The sequence below is a fragment of the Cherax quadricarinatus genome, chromosome 1 (genome assembly GCF_038502225.1).
Source record: "Cherax quadricarinatus isolate ZL_2023a chromosome 1, ASM3850222v1, whole genome shotgun sequence".
Lineage (NCBI taxonomy): Eukaryota > Metazoa > Arthropoda > Malacostraca > Decapoda > Parastacidae > Cherax > Cherax quadricarinatus.
The window spans coordinates 21,876,154-21,901,258 of record NC_091292.1 but is presented as its reverse complement, the minus strand read 5'-3'; the positions used below and the strand labels follow the sequence as shown (position 1 = coordinate 21,901,258).

The 25,105-nt window shown below is 37.9% G+C and overlaps 1 protein-coding gene across 1 annotated transcript in view; it reads right to left on the bottom strand.

Annotated features, from left to right (window-relative positions):
* LOC128687573 (uncharacterized) overlaps nucleotides 1–22,633 on the bottom strand; it is a 321,474-nt gene extending 298,841 nt beyond the window's left edge. The window contains exons 1-2 of the mRNA XM_070085682.1: nucleotides 22,345–22,633; nucleotides 11,883–12,146 (exon numbers count right to left, since the gene is read on the bottom strand). Coding sequence (XP_069941783.1) covers nucleotides 11,883–12,146; nucleotides 22,345–22,633 — 553 coding nt within the window. The remainder of the gene's footprint in view (nucleotides 1–11,882; nucleotides 12,147–22,344) is intronic.
* Nucleotides 22,634–25,105: the final 2,472 nt, after the last annotated feature.

Sequence of the window (25,105 nt, the reverse complement as noted above, 5' to 3'; positions counted from 1 at the left end):
TGGAAGTCCAAGCCCCTCGCACACAAAACCTCCTTTACCCCCTCCCTCCAACCTTTCCTAGGCCGACCCTTACCCCGCCTTCCTTCCACTACAGACTGATACACCCTTGAAGTCATTCTGTTTCGCTCCATTCTTTCTACATGTCCGAACCACCTCAACAACCCTTCCTCAGCCCTCTGGAACAGTTTTGGTAATCCCGCACCTCCTCCTAACTTCCAAACTACGAATTCTCTGCATTATACTCACACCACACATTTCCCTCAGACATGACATCTCCACTGCCTCCATCCTTCTCCTCGCTGCAACATTCATCACATATGCTTCACACCCATATAAGAGCGTTGGTAAAACTATACTCTCATACATTCCCCTCTTTGCCTCCAAGGACAAAGTTCTTTGTCTCCACAGACTCCAAAGTGCACCACTCACCCTTTTCCCCTCATCAATTCTATGATTCACCTCATCTTTCATAGACCCATCCGCTGACACGTCCACTCCCAAATATCTGAATACATTCACCTCCTCCATACTCTCTCCCTCCAATCCATCCGCTGACACGTCCTCTCCCATATATCTGAATACATTCACCTCCTCCATACTCTCTCTCTCCAATCCATCCGCTGACACGTCCACTCCCAAATATCTGAATACATTCACCTCCTCCATACTCTCTCCCTCCAATCTGATATCCAATCTTTCATCACCTAATCTTTTTGTTATCCTCATATCCTTACTCTTTCCTGTATTCACTTTTTATTTTCTTCTTTTGCATACCCTACCAAATTCATCCACCAATCTCTGCAACTTCTCTTCAGAATCTCCCAAGAGCACTGTGTCTTCAGCAAAGAGCAACTGTGACAACTCCCACTTTATGTGTGATTCTTTATCTTTTAACTCCACGCCTCTTGCCAAGACCCTCGCATTTACTTCTCTTACAACCCCATCTATAACTATATTAAACAACCACGGTGACATCACACATCCTTGTCTAAGGCCTACTTTTACTGGGAAATCATTTCTCTCTTTCCTACATACTCTAACTTGAGCCTCACTACCCTCGTAAAACCTCTTCACTGCTTTCAGTAACCTACCTTCTACACCATACACCTGCAACATCTGCCACATTGCCCCCCTATCCACCCTGTCATACGCTTTTTCCAAATCCTTAAATGCCACAAAGACCTCTTTAGCCTTATCTAAATACTGTTCACTTATATGTTTCACTGTAAACACCTGGTCCACACACCCCCTACCTTTCCTAAAGCCTCCTTGTTCATCTGCTATCCTATTTTCCGTCTTACTCTTAATTCTTTTAATAATAACTCTACCATACACTTTACCAGGTATACTCAACAGACTTATCCCCCTATAATTTTTGCACTCTCTTTTGTCCCCTTTGCCTTTATACAAAGGAACTATGCATGCTCTCTGCCAATCCCTAGGTACCTTACCCTCTTCCATACATTTATTAAATAATTGCACCAACCACTCCAAAACTATATCCCCGCCTGCTTTTAACATTTCTATCTTTATCCCATCAATCGCGGCTGCCTTACCCCCTTTCATTTTACCTACTGCCTCACGAACTTCCCCCACACTCACAACTGGCTCTTCCTCACTCCTACAAGATGTTATTCCTCCTTGCCCTATACACGAAATCACAGATTCCCTAACTTCATCAACATTTAACAATTCCTCAAAATATTCCCTCCATCTTCCCAATACCTCTAACTCTCCATTTAATAACTCTCCTCTCCTATTTTTAACTGACAAATCCATTTGTTCTCTAGGCTTCCTTAACTTGTTAATCTTACTCCAAAACTATATACATATATATATATATATATATATATATATATATATATATATATATATATATATATATATATATATATATATATATATATATATATACATACATATATATATATATATATATATATATATATATATATATATATACTATATATATATAATATATATATATATATATATATATATATATATATATATATATATATATATATATATATATATATATATATATATATATATATATATATCATACGTACCTGACCTGTCCTACAGATACACTCGAGAAGCTCCATACATTGACAACAAGCATACAGCCTGAACTGAGGGGAGCTGCAGAACCCTTGTCGGTTTAGCGCTTTATTTGATTATAATAATAATGAAATGAGGGGATTTACTATAACGAGAAGAACGCAACGAACTTTAATCAACAGCGATTGAACAGAGTGTTGGAAAATCAGAGTGCAGACGAGATACGGAATATATACTCGTTTATCTTTCAATACGTACTCGTTTATCTGTTTACTGCTAAGTGAACATCGCCAACATGTGCAAGTAAACCTGCGCTTACGTCTCCACTCGTCCGGGTTGACTCTGGGTCCATCAGTTCGGAGCTAAAGGCGGTATTGTATACCTGTCTTGCACAATTAAATTTCTGAATATGATGACTGGGGTTGGCATCCACTTATCAGCCCGAGTAATAAAAGGCGACACACCATCAATGTTTGATTTTGTATTTGCTAGGAAATATGATATAATTTATCATGAATTCCTACTTGGAAAAAGCAGTCATATTCTTCCGGTAATAACTTTGCCTTGTATATTGTGATTTCTCCAGTTTATTGTGATCTTATTGCATATATATATATATATATATATATATATATATATATATATATATATATATATATATATATATATATATATATATATATATATATATATATATATATATATATATATATATATATATATATATCTACATATGTATATATATATATAAATATATATATATATATATATATATATATATATATATATATATATATATATATATATATATATATATATATATATATATATATATATATATATATGTCGTGCCGAATATGTAAAACTGGTCAATTAGCAAGAACTCATTTAAAATTAAGTTCTTTCTGAAATTTTTTCTTATACGTTTAAAGATATATTTTTTTTCATTAATGTTAATGTAAAAAATTTAAATTTTGCTCCAAAAGAATCTTAGAAAACTTACCTAACCTTATTATAACAAGAGCAATTTATTTTAGCCTAACCCAACTAAATGTATTTTTAATACGTTTACAGTAATTTAGTACTAAACAAACAAAATCAAATGTATTTTTTTCGTTAGGTTCAGAATGGTTTTGGCGAAATTATTGCATACACAAATTTTCACTTGTCCTATATGGCAAGATGAGCGTTGCTATTTAAGCCTAGATCGCAAGTTCTGCCTATTCGGCAAGACATATATATATATATATATATATATATATATATATATATATATATATATATATATATATATATATATATATATAGTCTTTACGCCCACAGCAGGACTCGAACCTGCAAACTCTGCATCAGAGTCCACAGTACTTTACCACGGAGCCAGTCCTTAGATAAGTATGGGCGCCGTGGTAAAGTACAGTGGACTTTGATACATAGTTTGCAGGTTCGAATCCTGCTGTGGACGTAGAGACAATATTTGTAAAGAATTTCTCCTGTTTTCGAATTGTTAAGCATATATATATATATATATATATATATATATATATATATATATATATATATATATATATATATATATATATATATATATATATATATATATATATATATATATATATATATATATATATATATATATATATATATATATGCAAAACAACCACTCTGAAAGAATAGAGAAATTCCAAGCGCTTTCGTGACTACTCACATTATCAAGGAACTATGAAAGTGAAGCATCCAAGGAAGCTATATAAGGGGTCGGCCAGCACCTCACTATCAGATCCCACAACGGTTAAACACGTGACGCGCGGCGAGCCAACTTGGATAGGTCCTTTGCAAAACTCACCCCCAAGCTATTTATTTGTCCAGTGTATTATTAAATTCTACCCAAATTCTATTAATTATAAATGGATCTAATTTTCTCTATTCTTTCAGAGTGGTTGTTTTGCATATTTTGAAATCACCTGTTTACTGTGATCTTATTGCATATATATATATATATATATATATATATATATATATATATATATATACATACACATTTATATATATATATATATATATATATATATATACATACACATATATATATATATATATATATATATATACATAGAGATATATATATATATATATATATATATATATATATATATACATACATATTTATATATATACATATATATACATACATATTTATATATATATATATATATACATACATATATATATATATATATATATATATATATATATATAAAGGGAAATTATAGGAGGATAAGTCTGTTGAGTATACCCGGTAAAGTATATGGCAGAGTTATTACTGAACGAATTAAGAGTAATACGGAGAGTAGGATAGCAGATGAACAAGGAGGCTTTAGGAAAGGTAGAGGGTGTGTTGACCATGTGCTTACAGTGAAACACACAGGTGAATAATACGGAGGTTTTTGTGGCATTAATGGATTTGGAAAAGGCGTATGACAGGGAGGTCAGGGGGCAATGTGGCAGATGTTGCAGGTGCATAGTATAGGAGGTAGGTTACTGAAAACAGTGAATAGTTTTTACGAGGATAGTGAGGCTCAGATTAGAGTATGTAGGAGAGAGGGAGACTATTTCCCAGTAAAAGTAGGCCTTAGACAAGGATGTGTGATGTCACAATGGTTGTTCAATATATTTGTAGATGGGGTTGTAAGAGAAGTGAATGCGAGGGTCTTGATGTTACAAAAAACGCAATTTCTAATAAGCATAGACATCTCCAGTGAATACTAGAAAGCATCCAGTCTGTTACTGGGTTTTCGTAACAAGTAGTCAGTATCCTGGTCCAATTATCCATTGGAATTCAATAAGAATTATTAGTGCTTCAGGATTACAACTGGTAGGCTACTAACTAAAGAAATTAAAATTTAATAAGTTTATTAATAATGATGTCTAGGAGTATATTATCAAATTATTAAATAAATCAAAATAAAATAATAAACACTTCTCTCGTGAACAGTATTATTGTGCTGAAGGCACATATCACATTTTTATGTCTTAAGTACCGTCTGGTACATTAACATTTAATATTACACACACACACACACACACACACACACACACACACACACACACACACACACACACACACACACACACACACACACACACACACACACACACATACACACACGCATACACACACACATACACACACACACAAACACACATATATATATATATATATATATATATATATATATATATATATATATATATATAAAATATATATATATATATATATATATATATATATATATATATATATATATATATATATATATATATATAATTATATATAAATATATATATATATATATATATATATATATATATATATATATATATATATATATATATATATATATATATATATATATATATACATATATATATATATATATAAAGGGGAAGGGGACAAAATAGATTGTAAAAATTATAGAGGAATAAGTTTACTGAGTATACCAGGAAAAGTATACGGTAGGGTTATAATTGAAAGAATTAGAGGTAAGACAGAATGTAGAATTGTGGATGAGCAAGGAGGCTTCAGAGTGGGTAGGGGATGTGTAGATCAAGTGTTTACATTGAAGCATATATGTGAACAGTATTTAGATAAAGGTAGGGAAGTTTTTATTGCATTTATGGATTTAGAAAAGGCATATGATAGAGTGGATAGAGGAGCAATGTGGCAGATGTTGCAAGTTTATGGAATAGGTGGTAAGTTACTAAATGCTGTAAAGAGCTTTTATGAGGATAGTGAGGCTCAGGTTAGGGTGTGTAGAAGAGAGGGAGAATACTTCCCGGTAAAAGTAGGTCTTAGACAGGGATATGTAATGTCACCATGGTTGTTTAACATATTTATTGATGGGGTTGTAAAAGAAGTAAATGCTAGGGTGTTCGGGAGAGGGGTAGGATTAAATTATGGGGAATCAAATTCAAAATGGGAATTGACACAGTTACTTTTTGCTGATGATACTGTGCTTATGGGAGATTCTAAAGAAAAATTGCAAAAGGTTAGTGGATGAGTTTGAGAATGTGTGTAAAGGTAGAAAGTTGAAAGTGAACATAGAAAAGAGTAAGGTGATGAGGGTATCAAATGATTTTGATAAAGAAAAATTGGATATCAAATTGGGGAGGAGGAGTATGGAAGAAGTGAATGTTTTCAGATACTTGGGAGTTGACGTGTCGGCGGATGGATTTATGAAGGATGAGGTTAATCATAGAATTGATGAGGGAAAAAAGGTGAGTGGTGCGTTGAGGTATATGTGGAGTCAAAAAACGTTATCTATGGAGGCAAAGAAGGGAATGTATGAAAGTATAGTAGTACCAACACTCTTATATGGATGTGAAGCTTGGGTGGTAAATGCAGCAGCGAGGAGACGGTTGGAGGCAGTGGAGATGTCCTGTCTAAGGGCAATGTGTGGTGTAAATATTATGCAGAAAATTCGGAGTGTGGAAATTAGGAGAAGGTGTGGAGTTAATAAAAGAATTAGTCAGAGGGCAGAAGAGGGGTTGTTGCGGTGGTTTGGTCATTTAGAGAGAATGGATCAAAGTAGAATGACATGGAAAGCATATAAATCTATAGGGGAAGGAAAGAGGGGTAGGGGTCGTCCTCGAAAGGGTTGGAAAGAGGGGGTAAAGGAGGTTTTGTGGGCGAGGGGCTTGGACTTCCAGCAAGCGTGCATGAGCGTGTTAGATAGGAGTGAATGGAGACGAATGATACTTGGGACCTGACGATCTGTTGGAGTGTGAGCAGGGTATTATTTAGTGAAGGGATTCAGGGAAACCGGTTATTTTCATATAGTCGGACTTGAGTCCTGGAAATGGGAAGTACAATGCCTGCACTTTAGAGGAGGGGTTTGGGATATTGGCAGTTTGGAGGGATATGTTGTGTATCTTTATACGTATATGCTTCTAAACTGTTGTATTCTGGGCACCTCTGCAAAAGCAGTGATAATGTGTGAGTGTGGTGAAAGTGTTGAATGATGATGAAAGTATTTTCTTTTTGGGGATTTTCTTTCTTTTTTGGGTCACCCTGCCTAGGTGGGAGACGACCGACTTGTTGAAAAAAAAAAAATATATATATATATATATATATATATATATATATATATATATATATATATATATATATATATATATATATATATATATATATATATATATATCGTGCCGAATATGAAAAACTGGTCAATTAGCAAGAACTCATTTAAAACTAAGTCCTTTCTAAAAATTTCTCTTTTACGTATAAAGATATATTTTTTTCATTAATGTTAATGTAAAAATTTTAATTTTGCACCAAAAGAATCTTAGAAAACTTACCTAACCTTATTATAACAAACGCAATTTATTTTAGCCTAATCCTACTAAATATATTTTAAATACTTTTACAGTAATTTAATACCAAACAAACACAATGAAATATATTTTTTTCGTTAGGTTCAGAATGATTTTTGCTAAATTATTGCATACACAAATTTTCACTTGTCCTATAAGGCAAGATGAGCGTTGCTATTTAAGCCAAGATCGCAAATTCTGCCTATTCGGCACGACATATATATATATATATATATATATATATATATATATATATATATATATATATATATATATATATATATATATATATATATATATATATATATATATATATATATATATATATATATATATATATATATATATATATATATATATGTATGTATACAAATAAGTTTGTGTGTATGTGTGTAAGTGCTCTAAGTAGTTCGCTATGTCTCACGACTCAACTAGACTTAAACCAGTGACTGAAAAAGTCCTCACATAAACTAACTTCTAGATCACCTGGCAATCAGAACAGCTTGCTTGAACAATAAAACGACTGATAAGCTGAACAGCAATATAACAAGCAACAGCGACACAGAAGCAGGATCAAGGAAATAATATAACGACACTAAGTAGGGACCATCAGCAGATCCTCCACAAAAGTCACCGAACTCCCATACTACTGAATCTAAGTTCAGCATAAGAAAATCCCCGAATGTGACAGTACACAGATACCAGTACAAATTAGGTCAGAAGCTACAGCTCAGTTCCTGAGTTGCTCAGAGTGTCTATGCGACACACAACCTCAGTACAACGTCGAAAATCACTAAGTCTAGACAGTGTTCTGTGAACAGAGTTCTACAGAACCAACAACAAGAAAGCGACAGAGACGATCTTACAACAAGGGCCAATAAGGGAGAGTTAGGCACGTCTTGTCAGGAATACATCCAACCACCAAGAGAGTCTAGCCCAGACTGACTACTCCAGGCGAGGTGTGAACACCCCCCTCGATCACGTGATTACTCCGTGGACAGTTGCTGCCCAGCAACACCGAGAAGCCAGAAGGGAAACGAGCAATGAGCGATAATTACAGTAGTTAGACAATCAAGACTTGAATTATGAGCACTGAATAATGTATATATATGTTAAATTTTACCTAATAAAAGTAACTAAGTCAAATAATAATATAAAGCAATACATTTACGATTTAGCTATTATCGCAAATATAAGCAATATAAAATTATATGAAAAGGTAATATACATTATATACATTGTGACCCATTCAGGGGTCGCAACACTTGGAAAGAGGTGTGGACTTAAAAGATAAAGAATCAAACACAAAGTGGGAGTTGTCACAGTTGCTCTTTGCTGATGACACTGTGCTTCTGGGAGATTCTGAAGAGAAGTTGCAGAAGTTGGTGGATGTATTTGGTAGGGTATGTAAAAGAAAATTAAAAGTGAATATAGGAAAGAGGAATGTGATGAGGATAACAAAAAGATTAGGTGACGAAAGATTAGATATCAGATTGGAGGGAAAAAGTATGGAGGAGGTGAATGTGTTCAGGCATTTAGGAGTGGACGTGTCAGCAGATGGGTCTATGAAGGTTGAGGAGAATCATACAACTGATGAGGGGAAAAGGGTGAGTGGCGCACTTAGGAGCCTGTGGAGACAAGAAACTTTGTCCGTGGAAGCAAGAGAGGATTGTATGAGAGTATAGTTATACCAACATTCTTATAAAGGTGTGAAGCATGGGTGATGAATGTTGCAACGAGAAGAAGGCTGGAGGCACTGAAGATGTCATGTCTGAGGGCAATTTGTGGTGCGAATATAATGCAGAGAATTCGTAGTTTGGAAATTAGGAGGAGGTGTGGGATTACCAAAACTATTATTCAGAGGGATGAGGAGGGGTTGTTGAGGTGTTTCGGACATGTAGAGAGAATGGAACGAAACCGAATGACTTCGAGAGGGTATAAATCTGTAGTGGAGGGAAGGCGGGGTAGAGGTCGGCCTAGGAATAGTTGGAGGGAGGGGGTAAAAGAGGTTTTGTGTGCGAGGGGCTTCGACTTCCAGCAAGCATGTGTGAGCGTATTTGGTAGGAGTGAATTGAGACAAATGGTTTTCAATACTTGATGTGCTGTTGGAGTGTGAGCAAAGCAACATTTATGAAGGGATTCTGAGAAACAGGCAGGCCGGACTTGTGTCCTGGAGATGGGAAGTACAGTGTCTGCACTCTGTAGGAGGGGTGTTAATGTTGCAGTTTTATAACTGTTGTGTAAAGCACCCCTCTGGCAAGACAGTGATGGAGTAAATGATGGAAGTTTTTTTCTTTTTCGGGCCACCCTGCCTTGGTGGGAATCTGCCGATGTGTTAATAAATAATATATATACATATATATAATATATATATATATATATATATATATATATATATATATATATACATATATATATATATATATATATATATACATATATATATACATGCAATAAAAAGACTTCGTGGGAAAAATTTTGGATTTCTTCCTGAAGCCATGTGAATATTCCACTTCCCCTTACCACCTCATCTTTAATTCTTTTACCGATATGTATATTTTATTACATATTATGTAATATATATATATATATACATATATATATATATATATATATATATATATATATATATTTATATATATATATTCATATATATATATATATATATATATATATATATATATATATATATTTATATATAAATATATATATTTATATATATATATATTTATATATATATATTCATATATAAATATATATATATATATTTATATATATATATATATATATATATATATATATATATATATATATATATATATATATATATATATATATATATATATATATATATATATATATATATATATATTATAGATAGATAGATAAATATAGATATAAAGAAGACAGTCGTCTTATTCCAAAAATAAAACATACAGTCAGTAAAGATTCGTTGAACAACAGTGCTGCAAAGACAGAAAAAAAATCAAGAATAATCGGAAGCCTCCCAACCCGAGAAAAAAAACCCTGTACGAAAGAAAAAATACAGAGAATAGAAGTCGACGACAAAACTGTCGACACAGACGAGAATATTTTGAGGTAGTGAATGTATAATATCAGAATGTAATTGCTGAATAAATTACCTAAAATTCATACTTTGATTAAGAAGTGAATGTGTATCCCAGTGAACCAATAGAGGTGGAGCTCAATGAAATAACCAAAAAAGTATAGAAATTGCTATATAACATTAAAATAATTCGACCGGAAAAGAAATTACCTTTGGTATCCACAGAAGACATATGACGATACGAGAAAGTGAACTTAAAATATATTTTAATATTTGAAGGAGAGCAGGAGACTGCAACTTAAACTGGAAAAAACGAGATGCTGTAAGTGTACAGGAAAATATTTCGTAAAAAAAAACAGTGATAGACTGCTGGAAAGGTGTCCAGGATTCTAGAAAGCAGCGTATGTTACAACAACTGAAAATTTTAGTAACTGAAATGGCAATCCATGAAGTGAAGTCGGGAAATCCACAATTATAACAATGTTCCTGTAAATAAAAATAGATACTTTCAAGGACTCACACATACACACCACGCACAACAGGCAAAGTGTTAATCGATATTGACCTTTCATAACTGGTTACTAACACACGCTTACATCAAAGAATCTGCAAGAGCTTTGGCCTTTGTCCAGGAGATGAAGAGCTGCCCAGTATGAATTGGTACAAGCACTGCCAGAAAATAATAATACTGGCAAACTCTGGAATTAGCTGGTGAGCTAAAACTCTTAAATTTAAGATGTCTCTGTAAATCTCTTACTAGCAGTACACACAGAAGTGTTCCTGCTAGTTGGTTCTTGCTACTGAGTGACTTGTGCAGTCCTGATGACTAGTCTCTTGGTGAGTATTGTTTGGTGAAGGAGTCAAATGGCCATTTAATTAAATCACATACTGTAAATGGCATTCAATACAAATAAGTGGATGTATAAGACAGATGAGCAACTCATAGACGAAGTATTTCGCCAGAGCTGCAAGCTTCATCTGTCGATTTCAGAGACGAATTACAAATCCTGAAGACAGTAGACGAAGCGGAGAAGTAACTTCAGGTAATCAGTCCCTCATCCATGAAAGAAGATAATCAGTCTATTAGCCTAAGAGTAACGTTTCGTTAATAATGATACCTAATTACTGCACATATGTCTTGGTCATCAATTTGACGGTAGTGTATAACATATATATGTGAACTGTTAGACACGGCAACACCATGGTATCTTGATACTGGAGCTCTATTGTTAACAAGAGAGCTCCACTATCAAGCAGCTCTATTGTTAACAAAAGAGCTCCAGTATCAAGCAGCTCTATTGTTAACAGCCGTTTAGCATGACCTACTCCCACTGGTGGGCCAGTTAACCTGTAACCTTGTCACCATGATGCTACACCTCACTTTCCAGTACATAAGTCTGTGGCTTCAATACATCCAGACTGAGGAGCTGATTACCCGAAACTTCCTCTTCACTTCCTCTATTGTCACTAGGAGAGTAATTCATCTTTGTATTCGACTGATGACGCCGGAAGTGCAAGCGAAATATTTTATCAGTAAGGTTGCCTAAGTGCTTCTCACGTGTTTTACGAAGCGTTGAATTAAATTTAATACCATTCTTTGAGTTGTCTAAGATAGAGGAAGTAGCATTATAGGGGTACGTGATAACTATTAATACAAGATGGAATCAAGTGCTTTACTTAAGCAATTCTTCGTAAATTAGGCTTGAAGAGTTTTTGGGGCGTTGTATACTTCCTCACTAGATATCAGAACACAAGTTAGCGAGACATTAGTTGTCATTGTAACTTTGAACACCCATCATCAGCACGACATGTGCGAGGAACCACCTGCTCGACGACAGTGAACACCTGTCAATAAAGAGATGGATATTGGCACTCAAAATGATTAGAGTTAAATGTATTCGAAAGTAGTGACGGCTTCCAGGGCTTACACAGATGATTTTTTTAACGGTGTACTGGTCATGCAAATAAAGGGCTCTTGATCTAGGGACTTGCATTTACCCTACCATCCCTCGAATTATACCTGACACCCAATTTCCAGGGAACTGTATGACCCCCTGCGAGTTATTATTATTATTTTCAAGTAAGTAGGTTGAAAATTTATACTCTGAATGTACAAATGTATTAAATTTATTTACAGTAAATAAAAAAATGGATAAACTGTAAGAAGTCTTGACAGTGCGGAGACTTTAAATTTAATAAAATTGCTCTGTGAAATTATTTCATAGTATTCCCCACCAGTTTATGTTGTTGTCGGGACACGTAAATAGACAGGGAAGGGTGCTCTCTTCTTTGTGTGTGTGTGTGTGTGTGTGTGTGTGTGTGTGTGTGTGTGTGTGTGTGTGTGTGTGTAGATTTTCATTTTTGTAATATTCCTATAACGCCTCAAATTAATTATGTAAGCTGCATATTTTTTAATTAACACAATTATCGAGGAGACTATATTTAGCGCAAAACAAACTTAAATATTTATAAAATAATTATTTTATAAACTTAAATAATTCACAAAGCATCACCACAGAATGGAGAATACGAATTAGACTTGTAATAGTCTACGATGAACTAAACACAGAAGTTTTTGCCTTTAAATCATCCTATTGCAAACCTCGTAGCACAAATACAAGGTTAAGTCAGATTCTTTTTTTTAACACACTTGAATTCTGTAATTATATTTCTCAGATCTATCGGTGATATACAATCCCTAAGAAACCCACAAGAATTTACTAACACACCTGTCCCTGAATAGCATGGGCCAGTAGGCCTGCTGCAGTGCTCCTTCTTTCTTAGGCTATTGTGTACTAATTAACTGGGGTGTCAGTAAGTTAAATCGACAAGATGTAGCTCAAAGATCTTTTAAACATTAGAACATTTTATTTTACGACGTTTCACCTGCAGTGGTTACGTAATAAAGCCTCATTTAGGAGTGAAACGTTGAATAAGAAAGGTTTTTTTCTCTGCTAAAAATATCCATGTCCTACCAATTTGCCGTAAGGTGAACAGAGGTAGCAAATGAAAGAAGACTTGTCCATGTCTTGCTTTGTCTGAGAATTGAACTCGTCTTCCTTCGATTGTGACCGCAGTGATTAGAAAACTCGTGGAAGAATAGAGTGCTACCGATTAACCACTAGTAATGGCACATAGGGTAGCATACGGGGCTGGCACTCGCTTCAAACCGGTTCGAATCATGCTGAATTCCAGATTCAAAATCTTTGGTTCATTTTATTGTCAACTTCAGAACCGTGGTGAAAAATAAATGGGGTTAGGCTGGAACACACCACTGGTGCCTGATTGCCAAAGGGGAGCCAGGGGAAAAATGTGAATTGGGGTGGAGGTGATCTTCCGTAGCACGAGTGGAACCCAGTGCTCCTTTCACAAGGGGCTCTTCTGTTGTCGTTATGAATTAAGGGATTTTCTCACTAGCGGTTGTGAAGGAAGAGTTCACCACAAGAGGTTCTCCTTAATACTGTAGACCTCCAGTAGTAGTTCCTCGCCAGGGTTTCCTCTAGAAGAGGCTGTTCACTTGTACTTCGACCTTTAACTTTCGTTCACTTCACCATGAAGTTATCAGTGGAAACATGTTCAGTGTTATAGAAAATAACTGTTTATTCAGAAGGGTGAAGATTTGGCATAAGAGAGGTTTGAAAATTGATACTGAAAAATCTTCTTGAGAAATAACTTGAAAATTACACCATTTAAATGAACAGATGGGATTCGAACCAGCAATCCTAGAACCACTGATCGGTGCCCCCAGCCCACTACAACACAGAAAGCCATCGAATAACGATAATAATAATAATTTTAATTATAATAATAATGATCTTTTTTTTCTACAAGCACATGATACAACTTATATAGACCTAGCTGACATCAGTGACATACTACACAGAGAGCTCCTGGTTATGCAGAGCATTTTGGGTGCTACCTACACCAGTCAGCTAATACCCAGGTACCTACTTGCTCCTAGGTGAACAGGGATAGCAGGTGTCTTAAGAAAACACTGCCAATATTTTCGCCAGTACCGGGGATAGATCCATGGACCTCAAAGTGTGAGATGAGTGCGCTACCAGCCGAGCTACGGGACACCATAGGTGCCGACCTAAAAATTCTAAGAGCACTTGAGAGAGGATTCAAACTCTGTCTCACGATCTGAATTGTTATATCAGTAAAAACAAATATTTTCAGCACAAGCAGATATATTTAGGCCATGATTTCTGCACAAGAGCACAAACACTACAAGTATTGACATTCTGGTACAAGGTATACAGACCTAGATGACATCCATGACATACTACATAGGAAGTCACTTGTTATGCAGAGCAAATTAGGTCAGTTTTGTACCAGGATGCAACCCCCACTAGTCGACTAACACCAAGGTACTGATGGGTGAACATAGACAACCGGTGTAAAGAAACACGCCCAATTTTTCTACCCTCGCCGGAAATCGAACCCAGACACTCGCCGTGTGAAGCGAGAGCTTTATCCACCAGGCCAAAGCTGATCTCTTTTAAATTTTACTGAAAGTGTTTCTATTTTGGAACGTGATACTGTACAATTTTCACGGAGACAAGCCTCAAAACAATAAAATAAGAAAAAGCCGCCTTTTTTAATGTTCCAACACTAGCGCATGTGCACAGTAAATTCGGACATAAGAAAATTATTGCGGATGAGCGCACTTACTTAACAACTGGGTAACTGAATTTCTTAAGTGGACACAAGTGTGAAAAATGCATCATCTTAGAACAAACCAATAAAATAAAATGCTGATTGAATTTGAAGAAAATCCGTCTTAAATAAATAACGAAGATATACATACGGATAGCCAAATAACTTTCGAAATATTCATAGATAAAAATTTAATATGTTATGTCCTTTAAAATGGCAATAATTTTTCTTCTAAACATCCATTTTTTTTGCCTCAGTTGCAAAATAAAGATTTTTATAAACTTAAGCACAAATAAATAAATAAATAATAGAACTATCGACAAAACACCACAACATAAGCTACACTAATATTATTGGTGTGTTACAGCAGTCCCGCGATATATCGTAATTTTCGATAACTCGGCTCAGAAAAATCGGCGAAACAAAATTTAAACACCAAAACACTCCTTGTATAATGCTGCTTTTTTTTGAGAGGAGAAAACAAAATTTAATGTTTATAAAAATCTATATTTTCCCCAGGAAGGAAACCAACCCACCCCTTGAGACACATTTGTATTTACGGTTGTGGACGAGATATTGAAAGTCGTTTTTAAAGAGCAGTTGAATACAATGCTGAACACTAGTTAGTGTACCTGTTGGAACAATGATACGTTATAATTGATAAATCATAATAATAATAATAATAATAATAATAATAATAATAATAATAATAATAATAATAATAATAATAATAATAATAATAATAATAATAATAGCAATTCGCTAGCATGTCGTGTATACTAGATATAAGTAATAATTCCTGGATTTACATGTTATCTTAACCCTTCTTATTATACGGAAAGGAATAAAACAGCAAGTGTACATAAGTGTACACGGTTAACAGATTTCGTGTTCACAATTGAATGACAGGATGTTAGCACCGTAGTATGTGTGTGTGTGTGTGTGTGTGTGTGTGTGTGTGTGTGTGTGTGTGTGTGTGTGTGTGTGTGTGTGTGTGTGTGTGTGTGTGTGTAAAGGAATACATTTATTGGAATAAATAACATTCAACCGTTCAGAAATATTACCAACATTTTTGGTCTAACTAGAGAGTGTGAGGAGCTGATTGTTTTTCCAAGTGTTAATAATACCAGTATCAGCCAAAATATGAGTGTTGAGGTTAATAACTTAGAATTACTGAAACACCTCCTGAACAAATAGAAAACATGTAAAGACACTAAAGTGACTAGTTCTTTTACAAGTCTTAAAGTATTGTTAATATTCAATAATTCTGTGCCTTGTTGGTGATAAACGCTGTTTCTTCCAAGGAACTGGAAAAACCCTCACTATCTTTGAATCATATCTTATTACCTTCCTTTCCTCAGGTGCTGTATAATCTTCCGCGTTTAGCGCTTCATCGTGAATATAATAAGAACCAAAATTTATCAAAACTGAGAGTGTGAATTACGAGAAAGCTTTCAGAAACTACCCACTTGTACGAGCAATAGGATCATTGTAGCTCCTTTATTACTCCTGCTGAACAAACAGATGCAACTACAGGCGGGCCTCAGTTTACAACGCTTCGCTATACAGAGTTTCACTACTGCAACGGTTTTCAATTATACTCATTCTAAATTTATTCAGACTTCCTACAATAAATATATTCATGATTCACTATAAGCTAAGGACGAAAATATTTAAGGTAAGCAATATGTGTTCTGTATATGCATTTTTTAGGCCTATGTTTATTGCTCATATATATACATGATACTGTAAACGTCTTATTAGGTTTTCATATGTGTTTTACGATTTACAGCGGTAGCCAGGAACTTAACCAACTGTATAAGCGGGGCCCTCCTGTATACATAGATAACTACGGTTAATTTCCAACACTTACGAAAGTCTTCATCTCATGGATACAACGACAAACTATAATTTGTCTACATAATATGTGGGGTGAATCTAAGACATCATGGCAAATATAGGTTTAGCACTGCTGCTTTTTACATAAATATGACTCAAATCATAGCATAAATATTACATTTGTCATGAGTACGAGTCTAAGAGCGACTTTAGGAAGCATCAGGCCATTATATACTGTAGTCTCTCAGGAAAACGAAACATCAGCAGACATTCTCAGAGCAGAATTGATAAAAGTGACTCAGTAAATTCACCGAAAGGATTTCTTCCTCTGGGTTTCGTGGAGTTGGAAAGGCGGAACCTCCAGTGAGCGATTTTGACTAGAATCTCACCTGCTGCTGGTACAGGGCTACTGATTCTAGAACCCTTGAAGGAGGTACCACGATGGGGGTGAAAGTGTCTTGATTCAAGGGCCATTCAAAGGGGCTGTCTTGATGATGTTGAAGGTCTTTTGATCCAAAACCCCTTCAGTGGGGTGCCTTGATACCAGTGAAGGACACTTAATCCAAGGACCCTTGATCCAAAGTCATTTGATGCTAGTGAAAGACTTAGTCTAAGGGTCATTCAAGGGAGCTATCATGATGTTGTTGAAGGACTCATTATTCCAAAATCCTTAAAGGAGGTGCAGTGATGTTAGTGAAGGGGTCTTGTACGAAGAACCCTTCAAGAAGGGTGCCTTGGAGATATTTTTCCTGTTACTGAATTAAATCTGATTATATTTCACAGGTGCTGAATGACCCTTACGGATTTAGCAATTCCCCCGTAAAAATAATTAAATAAAATCAAAATTACGGACAATGAAAATTTTGTAAGTCGCAAGGTTAGATTATTATTAGAAAATTCAGAATGAAATATAACACAGTCATAATTAAAAAAAAATCCCAAAATATAGTAGAGATTATTATTATAATTATTATTATTCATATTAATAGTAGTAAGAAATAAAAGACACAATACAGTGACTGGAATAATACACAACCCGTCACACAGCGTGACTTGTAAATGGTGCAACACCGCAACGTTGTCATAAGCTTCTCTCTCCTGTGTGCGGGTCATTTGTGTATAGTAGTCGTAGTAGTCGTAGTAGTAATAGTAGTAGTAGTAGTAGTAGTAGTAGTAGTAGTAGTACTAGTAGTAGTAGTAGTAATAGTGGTAGTAGCATTAATAGTAGTGGTAATAGTAGTATCGTGGGAAAGGACAAACTCGTCGAGATTATACATAGACTGAAGAATAGGAGGGACACAGGTTTGATTCAGAGAAGGCGCAGATAACTAAGATTTCTTAGATAAAGAGCCCTTCACCTGACTGTCAGCTCACCCTCCTTTAAGGGAGTAATATACAGAGAACCAGCATATTTCAGCAATGTTATTCTCGAGGAAACTGATGCTTCACTCACTGGAATTCTCCTTGAAAATTGTTTTGGGTTACGGCTACGGGAAAACAGAATTAGGAATATGATTTTCAACAGAGAATTCAACACAACGCTCACAGTAATGACTACAGGTATATTTCGTAAATATTAATCAGTGAAAAGAGAGTTGTGAGTAAGACTGGCAAAGCGGGTGAGCTGTTGGTAGCGTTATGGTAGAGGATGAGCAATGGGTTGGAGTCGGGAACTAGGTGACCTACTGACAGCTGTGGCAAAACTATGGGCAGTATTAGGGAAACTGAGCTGTGCTGAGGTAGTGGGCGAGCTCTGTTGAGGTAGTGGGTGAGTTGTGTTGAGGTAGTGGGTGAGCTGTGTTGAGGAAGTGGGTGATCTGTGTTTACTGCCATGGAAGTGAGTTACTTTAAGCGTTGAGAGAAGAAAGGTATAACAATACCAACGATCAGGTGGGTAAATGAACTAGTAACTAAACCAGATAGCTAGGAGCTAGCTACCGGGCTTAGTTATCCTGCCTAACCATTATGTCAGGACTGGCTGAAGACTACCAATAAACGTGCATTAGTGATAATTTTGAATTGTGCAGATTTCCACAACAATGTGATGGATTTCCTCAACGTCACATAATGTTTGACGTGATCACGAGAATGATATGGAATTCTCTCATTAATTAATTCTTTTGCACTGTAAACAGGATATGAAACGTACTAAATGTGGTAAAAAGCTTCTTTACTTGTTTACCAGCTGTCCGAATGCAACACGGATGTACGGGCTCCCGAAAACACAAACCAGTTGTCCCTATTAGAGCCATCACTTCTGGCACTCCTTTTGTCTCACCTAAATTGTCAGACCAAGAACGTTTCATATTTGCTGTGAATCATTAGTGACGCGCACCTGAAGAATTCAGGTTTACTTAACAGCGTCAAAGACATTAACATTAGGAATACAAGGTTGACGAGTCTTAACGTGGTGTCCTTTTTCATGAAGCTGCCCATCAGGATGTTGCACTCCTACACAGTACAATACATGCTTTACGTCACTCCATTCCAGAAAAAAATATTTCCTCGACTAAACTGAGCTGTGTGGATTTCAATTGCTGCAGTTAAAATCGCAATCTATATAGACGTTGTTAGTGTATAGGAATCGGCTCACCCTTCAACCAAGTTCTTGCCGATTTACTCCTGAAGCATATGGAGGCAGAACGCTTTACTATCCAGTAACTTAACCTGGTTACGTTATATCGGCGACATACATAAAATCGATCTCATAGCAGGCCTGGACATATCAGGCTTAAGAATATTTTTTTAAACAGAACCGCCTGTTCAGTTCACTTTGGAAGAGATCTTTAGGCCTAATCAATACACAGCGTACTAAAATCCATAATGTATTGAAACCACTCCTAAAACTTTTCTCATGCTCCTCAACAACAGTGAGGCAGAGAATCTAAACAAAGATCTCCAGTTATGTAATAATAGAGTAGCTATAGCTAATACGAGAGCTATTACAGACTTAAAGTCAAAGCAGCCCGTCTGGAAAGCAGTGTTTACATTATTCTTTGTGGAGGCTGCCATAATATATACGTTGGCGAAACTTCAAGTAATTTAGAAACATGTAATAGGAAGCATACATAAGCCACAACAATATACAAACACAACAACATAACCTGATGAAACAGAAGAACGCTAGAATAGTTAACAAGCAAACGGATCTACGCAGTCATCAAAAATAGAATCATCCAAAACAGCAGTAGTTTCAACATTTCTGAAGTATTATCAAGAATGGTATTTAGACCCCGCAACACAGCTATCACTTATGCTCTTCCTTTTCCTGTGCAATTTTGTTAAATATATCTGCTGATACCTTTATGTTTGGGCTCTGCCCTTATACATTACATGTTTACTAATTATACCTTTACTCTGTCCGGTTATGTACACTGAGGCTTGGGAAAGCTCCTGGCGAGCTTAATGTAGCCTAAAAATAAAGTATTCACAACATTTCATTTTTGACCGTTTGCCTAACGTCAGTGAACTGAAGCACAGTGATGGTGAAGTTTTTTGTTTTATAGTTTATTAAAGTGATGGTGAAGTGGATAAGCTGTGAGCTGTGGTGGTGAAGTGAAGGAGAAGTGAGGGACGACAGGAAAATAATGAATTGTGAGCAGTGGTGAAGAACTGGGTGAGGTGTGAATAGTGGGAGAGGAGTAGGTAACAACAGAGAGATTGGTGATTTACGGGTAGTGGTTGGGAAGTGGGTAATCATCGAGTAATGGAGAGGAAAACTGAGGCAACAGATACCGTAACGAAACTACAACAGAGAAATATGTAACAGTGTGGTACAAAGGTGGAACGAGGCGGAATTTGTAATTTAATATTTGTGTAGCTAGTTAGCAGAGCCAGGAGCTGAACAAAGGACTGGTTAGGCACACAATTAGGCATACAGGAGTGGAAAATATTAAATGGAATAAATATATAAATATATAATGTTGCTTCTCGTGGTTCGTCCTGCACGAATATTTAAAGATACAGAATAAAAAAAAGCCATTCTAGCCGAATGTGTTTGATATTCTCAACGCATGTGATGAAAATACGCATTTTTTTTTTTCACGGACTCGGATGAAGTCGTTAATGGCAATTTCCCAACCTTTAGGACTGATGTTATGCACTACTAGTGTAGTGGTATGTACACTCAAACAATGCGTAGTGCTACCCAATAAACTCTCCTGTCAGTGTAAGATCTAAAAGCTTAACATTGTGGAGTAAGTTTCAGTAGGGACAGAGTGCCCAGTGCAGGGACTGCAGTAATATTTAGGAGTCTAGAGTCATCACTACTGGCCAGGGTAGACAGGAAGGTAAGCCTATATCTCCCATATTTATCAAAGTAGAGTAAATCAGTTGAGTTGCTATTTCAAGCTGGCACTTCCCGGAATGAAGCGTCATCATATGAACTGAATGTTAAAACTGTTCTACCAGCGAGATTCGAACTTGGAATTTTAAACCGGTAGATAAACATTCCGCTAACTGTAACTAAAGACTGTTATTACGTTATTCGCTTTGAAAGTTGTTACAAATCCATAGTAAAGACGTTTTTAATAAAGACGACGTAATGTACAGTATGAAATATGAATGATATATATACATCCAGCAAGTAGAAAATTCATAGCAACAGTATGAATGAGAAAGTAGCAAATATTTAATCATTTTAGGTCGCACAAAAGCTGTGGTCAAGCAGTAAAGGATTTGAGTGATATTAACATCAACAAGCGATTACTAACAGCCGGATTGATCAATGACGACCACCACTGCTCCTTGAGCTGAGTGACCTACACGAGTGTAGTGCTTCATGAAACTACTAACAGCAATTATCCACTAAAAGATCGGTAGATGTCTAAGGAGTGATTACCTTGTATTTCATAACACCAGGACGATGTGAAAATCTGATTTTGCATAGATCTGAAATAATATGTTAGAGATAAAATGACAAATGGGACAGACAACAAATATATTTGATGGGAGAAGTGCTAAGAATAGATAAACAAAAACAGGGACAGACAAAAACAGGAAAATATATTGATACACAGTATATTAGATGTTGATAGAATACTATTAAAAAAGTGCATGGTTATTTGGCTAATTATAACAACTGGATTCATCTGCTATAAACATTTTCCCTGATGTTTTCATTTAATTTCAAATTTTTTATAGATAAATAATGATTTATTTTCACGAAAAGTCATCTGAAGAAATACTTTCCTGTTCTTTTCTCTTCCATTTTCTCACCACCCTTCTCTTCTCGCATTTTTCCTGGGTTTCTCCCTTCTCTCCTGTGGCCAGCTGGTAGTACTGGCCTCTGGTTTATGTTGTTGTGTTGGGAACCTCGTCCCACTGAGAATATTACTGAATGTAACTTTCCTGTTCCTGCCTTGGCTGTGTTGCTTTTACGGTCTCAGGCGGAGCCGCTGCAGCTGACGTTGAGATTACTGGAGTGTTGTTGTTGGTGGTGGCACTGGTGACAGCAGTGGTGAAGGAAGTGGTGGCAGCGATGGCAGTGGCAACGAAAGCGGTGGCGGTGATGCCAAATGGCAACGAAATGAAAGCAGTGAAGATGATGGCAACGAATGGCAACGGAAGCAGTGGCAGCGACGGCGATGGCAACGAAAGCTGTTGAGGTTTTTGTACTGGCAACGGAAACGGCATTAGTAGTTATTGCACTGGCAACGGAAACGGTAGAAGTTATTGCACTGGCAACGGAAGCGGTGGCGGTGACAGCAAATGGCAACGAGAGCAGTGGCTGTAAAGGCACTGGGAACGAAATCGGTGTCGGTGACGGCACTGGTGACGAAAGCAATGGCAGCGACGGAAGCTGTGGCAACGAGAGAATTAGTTGCAAGTCACACTGCTGACAAACATCGGTATTTCAATGACACTCAGAGCACGACAAAACTTTATAAGACGACGTTTCGCTCAAGAATCGCTAAATCAATTCTTGATAAAACGTTCCTCGAGCTGTGTACTTGTATTACCCACAAAGCCAGCGTCGGCAGTGACGGTGGCAGTGACGGTGGCAGTGAGGGTGGCAGTGAGGGTGGCAGTGACGGTTGCAGTGACGGTAGCAGTGACGGTGGCAGTGACGGTGGCAGTGACGGTGGCGAAACTAAAAGGATCGGGAGTGGTGGAAGCTGTAACAACAGCAAGGGTGGTGGCAGCTGTAAAAGCAGCAGTGGTGGGGGAAGCTGAAACAGCAGCAGTGGTGGGGGAAGCTGTAACAGCAGCAGCGGTGGAGGAAGCTGTAACAGCAGCAGTGGTGAGGGAGAAGTAACAGCAGCAGGAGTGGGAGCAGCTGTAACAGCAGCAGTGGCGAGGGAAGCTGTAACAGCAGCAGTGGTGGGGGAAGCTGTAACAACAGCAGCGGTGGGGGAAGCTGTCACAGCAGCAGGGGTGGGGAAAGCTGTAACAGCAGAAGGTATGGGGAAAGCTGTAACACCAGCAGTGGTGGGGGCAGCTGTAACAGCAGCAGTGGTGGGGGCACCTGTAACAGCAGCAGTGGTGGGGGAGGCTGTAACAGCAGCAGTGGTGGGGAAGCTGTAACAGCAGCAGTGGTGGGGAAGCTGTAACAGCAGCAGGGCTGGGGAAAGCTGTAACAGCAGCAGGGGTGGGGAAAGCTGTAACAGCAGCAGTGGTGGGGAAAGCTGTAACAGCAGCAGCAGTGGGGGAAGCTGTAACAACAGCAGGGGTGGGGGCAGCTGTAACAGCAGCATCGGTGGGGGAAGCTGTAACAGCAGCAGGAGTGGGGGAAGCTGTAACAGCAGCAAGGGTAGGGGAAGCTGTAACAGCAGAAGTGGTGTGGGAAGCTGTAACAGCAGCAGGAGTGGGGGAAGCTGTAACAGCAGCAGTGGTGGGGGAAGCTGTAACAGCAGCATGAGTGGGGGAAGCTGTAACAGCAGCAGGGGTGGGGGAAGATGTAACAGCAGAAGTTGTGGGGGAAGCTGTAACAGCAGCAGGGGTTGGGGCAGCTGTAACAGCAGCAGCGGTGGAGGAAGCTGTAACAGCAGCAGGGGTGGAGGGAGCTGTAACAGCACAAGGGATGGGGGAAGCTGTAACAGCAGCAGGAGTGGGGGAAGCTGTAACAGCAGCAGTGGTGGGGGAAGCTGTAACAGCAGCAGCGGTGGGAGAAGCTGTAACAGCAGCAGGAGTGGAGGAAGCTGTAACAGCAGCAGAAGTGGGGGAAGCTGTAACAGCAGCAGGAGTGGGAGAAGCTGTAACAGAAGCAGTGGTGGGGGTAGCTGTAACAGCAGCAGCGGTGGGAGAAGCTGTAACAGCAGCAGGAGCGGGGGAAGCTGTAACAGCAGCAGTGCTGGGGGAAGCTGTAACAGCAGCAGGAGTTGGGGCAGCTGTAACAGCAGCAGTGGTGGGGAAGCTGTAACAGCAGCAGTGGTGGGGAAGCTGTAACAGCAGCAGCGGTGGGGGAAGCTGTAACAGCAGCAGGAGTGGGGGAAGCTGTAACAGCAGGAGTGGGGGAAGCTGTAACAGCAGCAGGGGTAGGGAAAGCTGTAACAGCAGCAGGGGGGAAGCTGTAACAGCAGAAAGGATGGGGGAAGCTGTAACAGCAGGGAAAGCTGTAACAGCAGCAGTGGTGGGGGAAGCTGTAACAGCAGCAGCGGTGGGGGAAGCTGTAACAGCAGCAGCGGTGGGGGAAGCTGGGGGGTGGGGGAAGCTGTAACAGCAGCAGGGGGGGGAAGCTGGGGCAGCAGCTGTAACAGCAGCAGGGGTAACAGCAGCAGGAGTGGGAGAAGCTGGGGGAAGCTGTAACAACAGCAGGGGTGGTGTAAGCGTAACAGCATCAGGAGTGGGGGAAGCTGTAACAGCAGCAGTGGTGGCGGTAGCTGTAACAGCAGCAGGGATGGGGAAGCTGTAACAGCAGGAAGGATGGGGGAAGCTGTAACAGCAGCAGAAGGGGGGAAGCTGTAACAGCAGCAGCGGTGGAGGAAGCTGTAACAGCAGCAGGAGTGGGGGCAGCTGTAACAGCAGCAGGGGTGGGGGAAGCTGTAACAGCAGCAGTGGTGGGGAAAGCTGTAAAAGCAGCAGTGGTGGGGGAAGCTGTAACAGCAGCAGTGGTGGGGGCAGCTGTAACAGCAGCAGTGGTGAGGACAACTGTAACAGCAGCAGGGG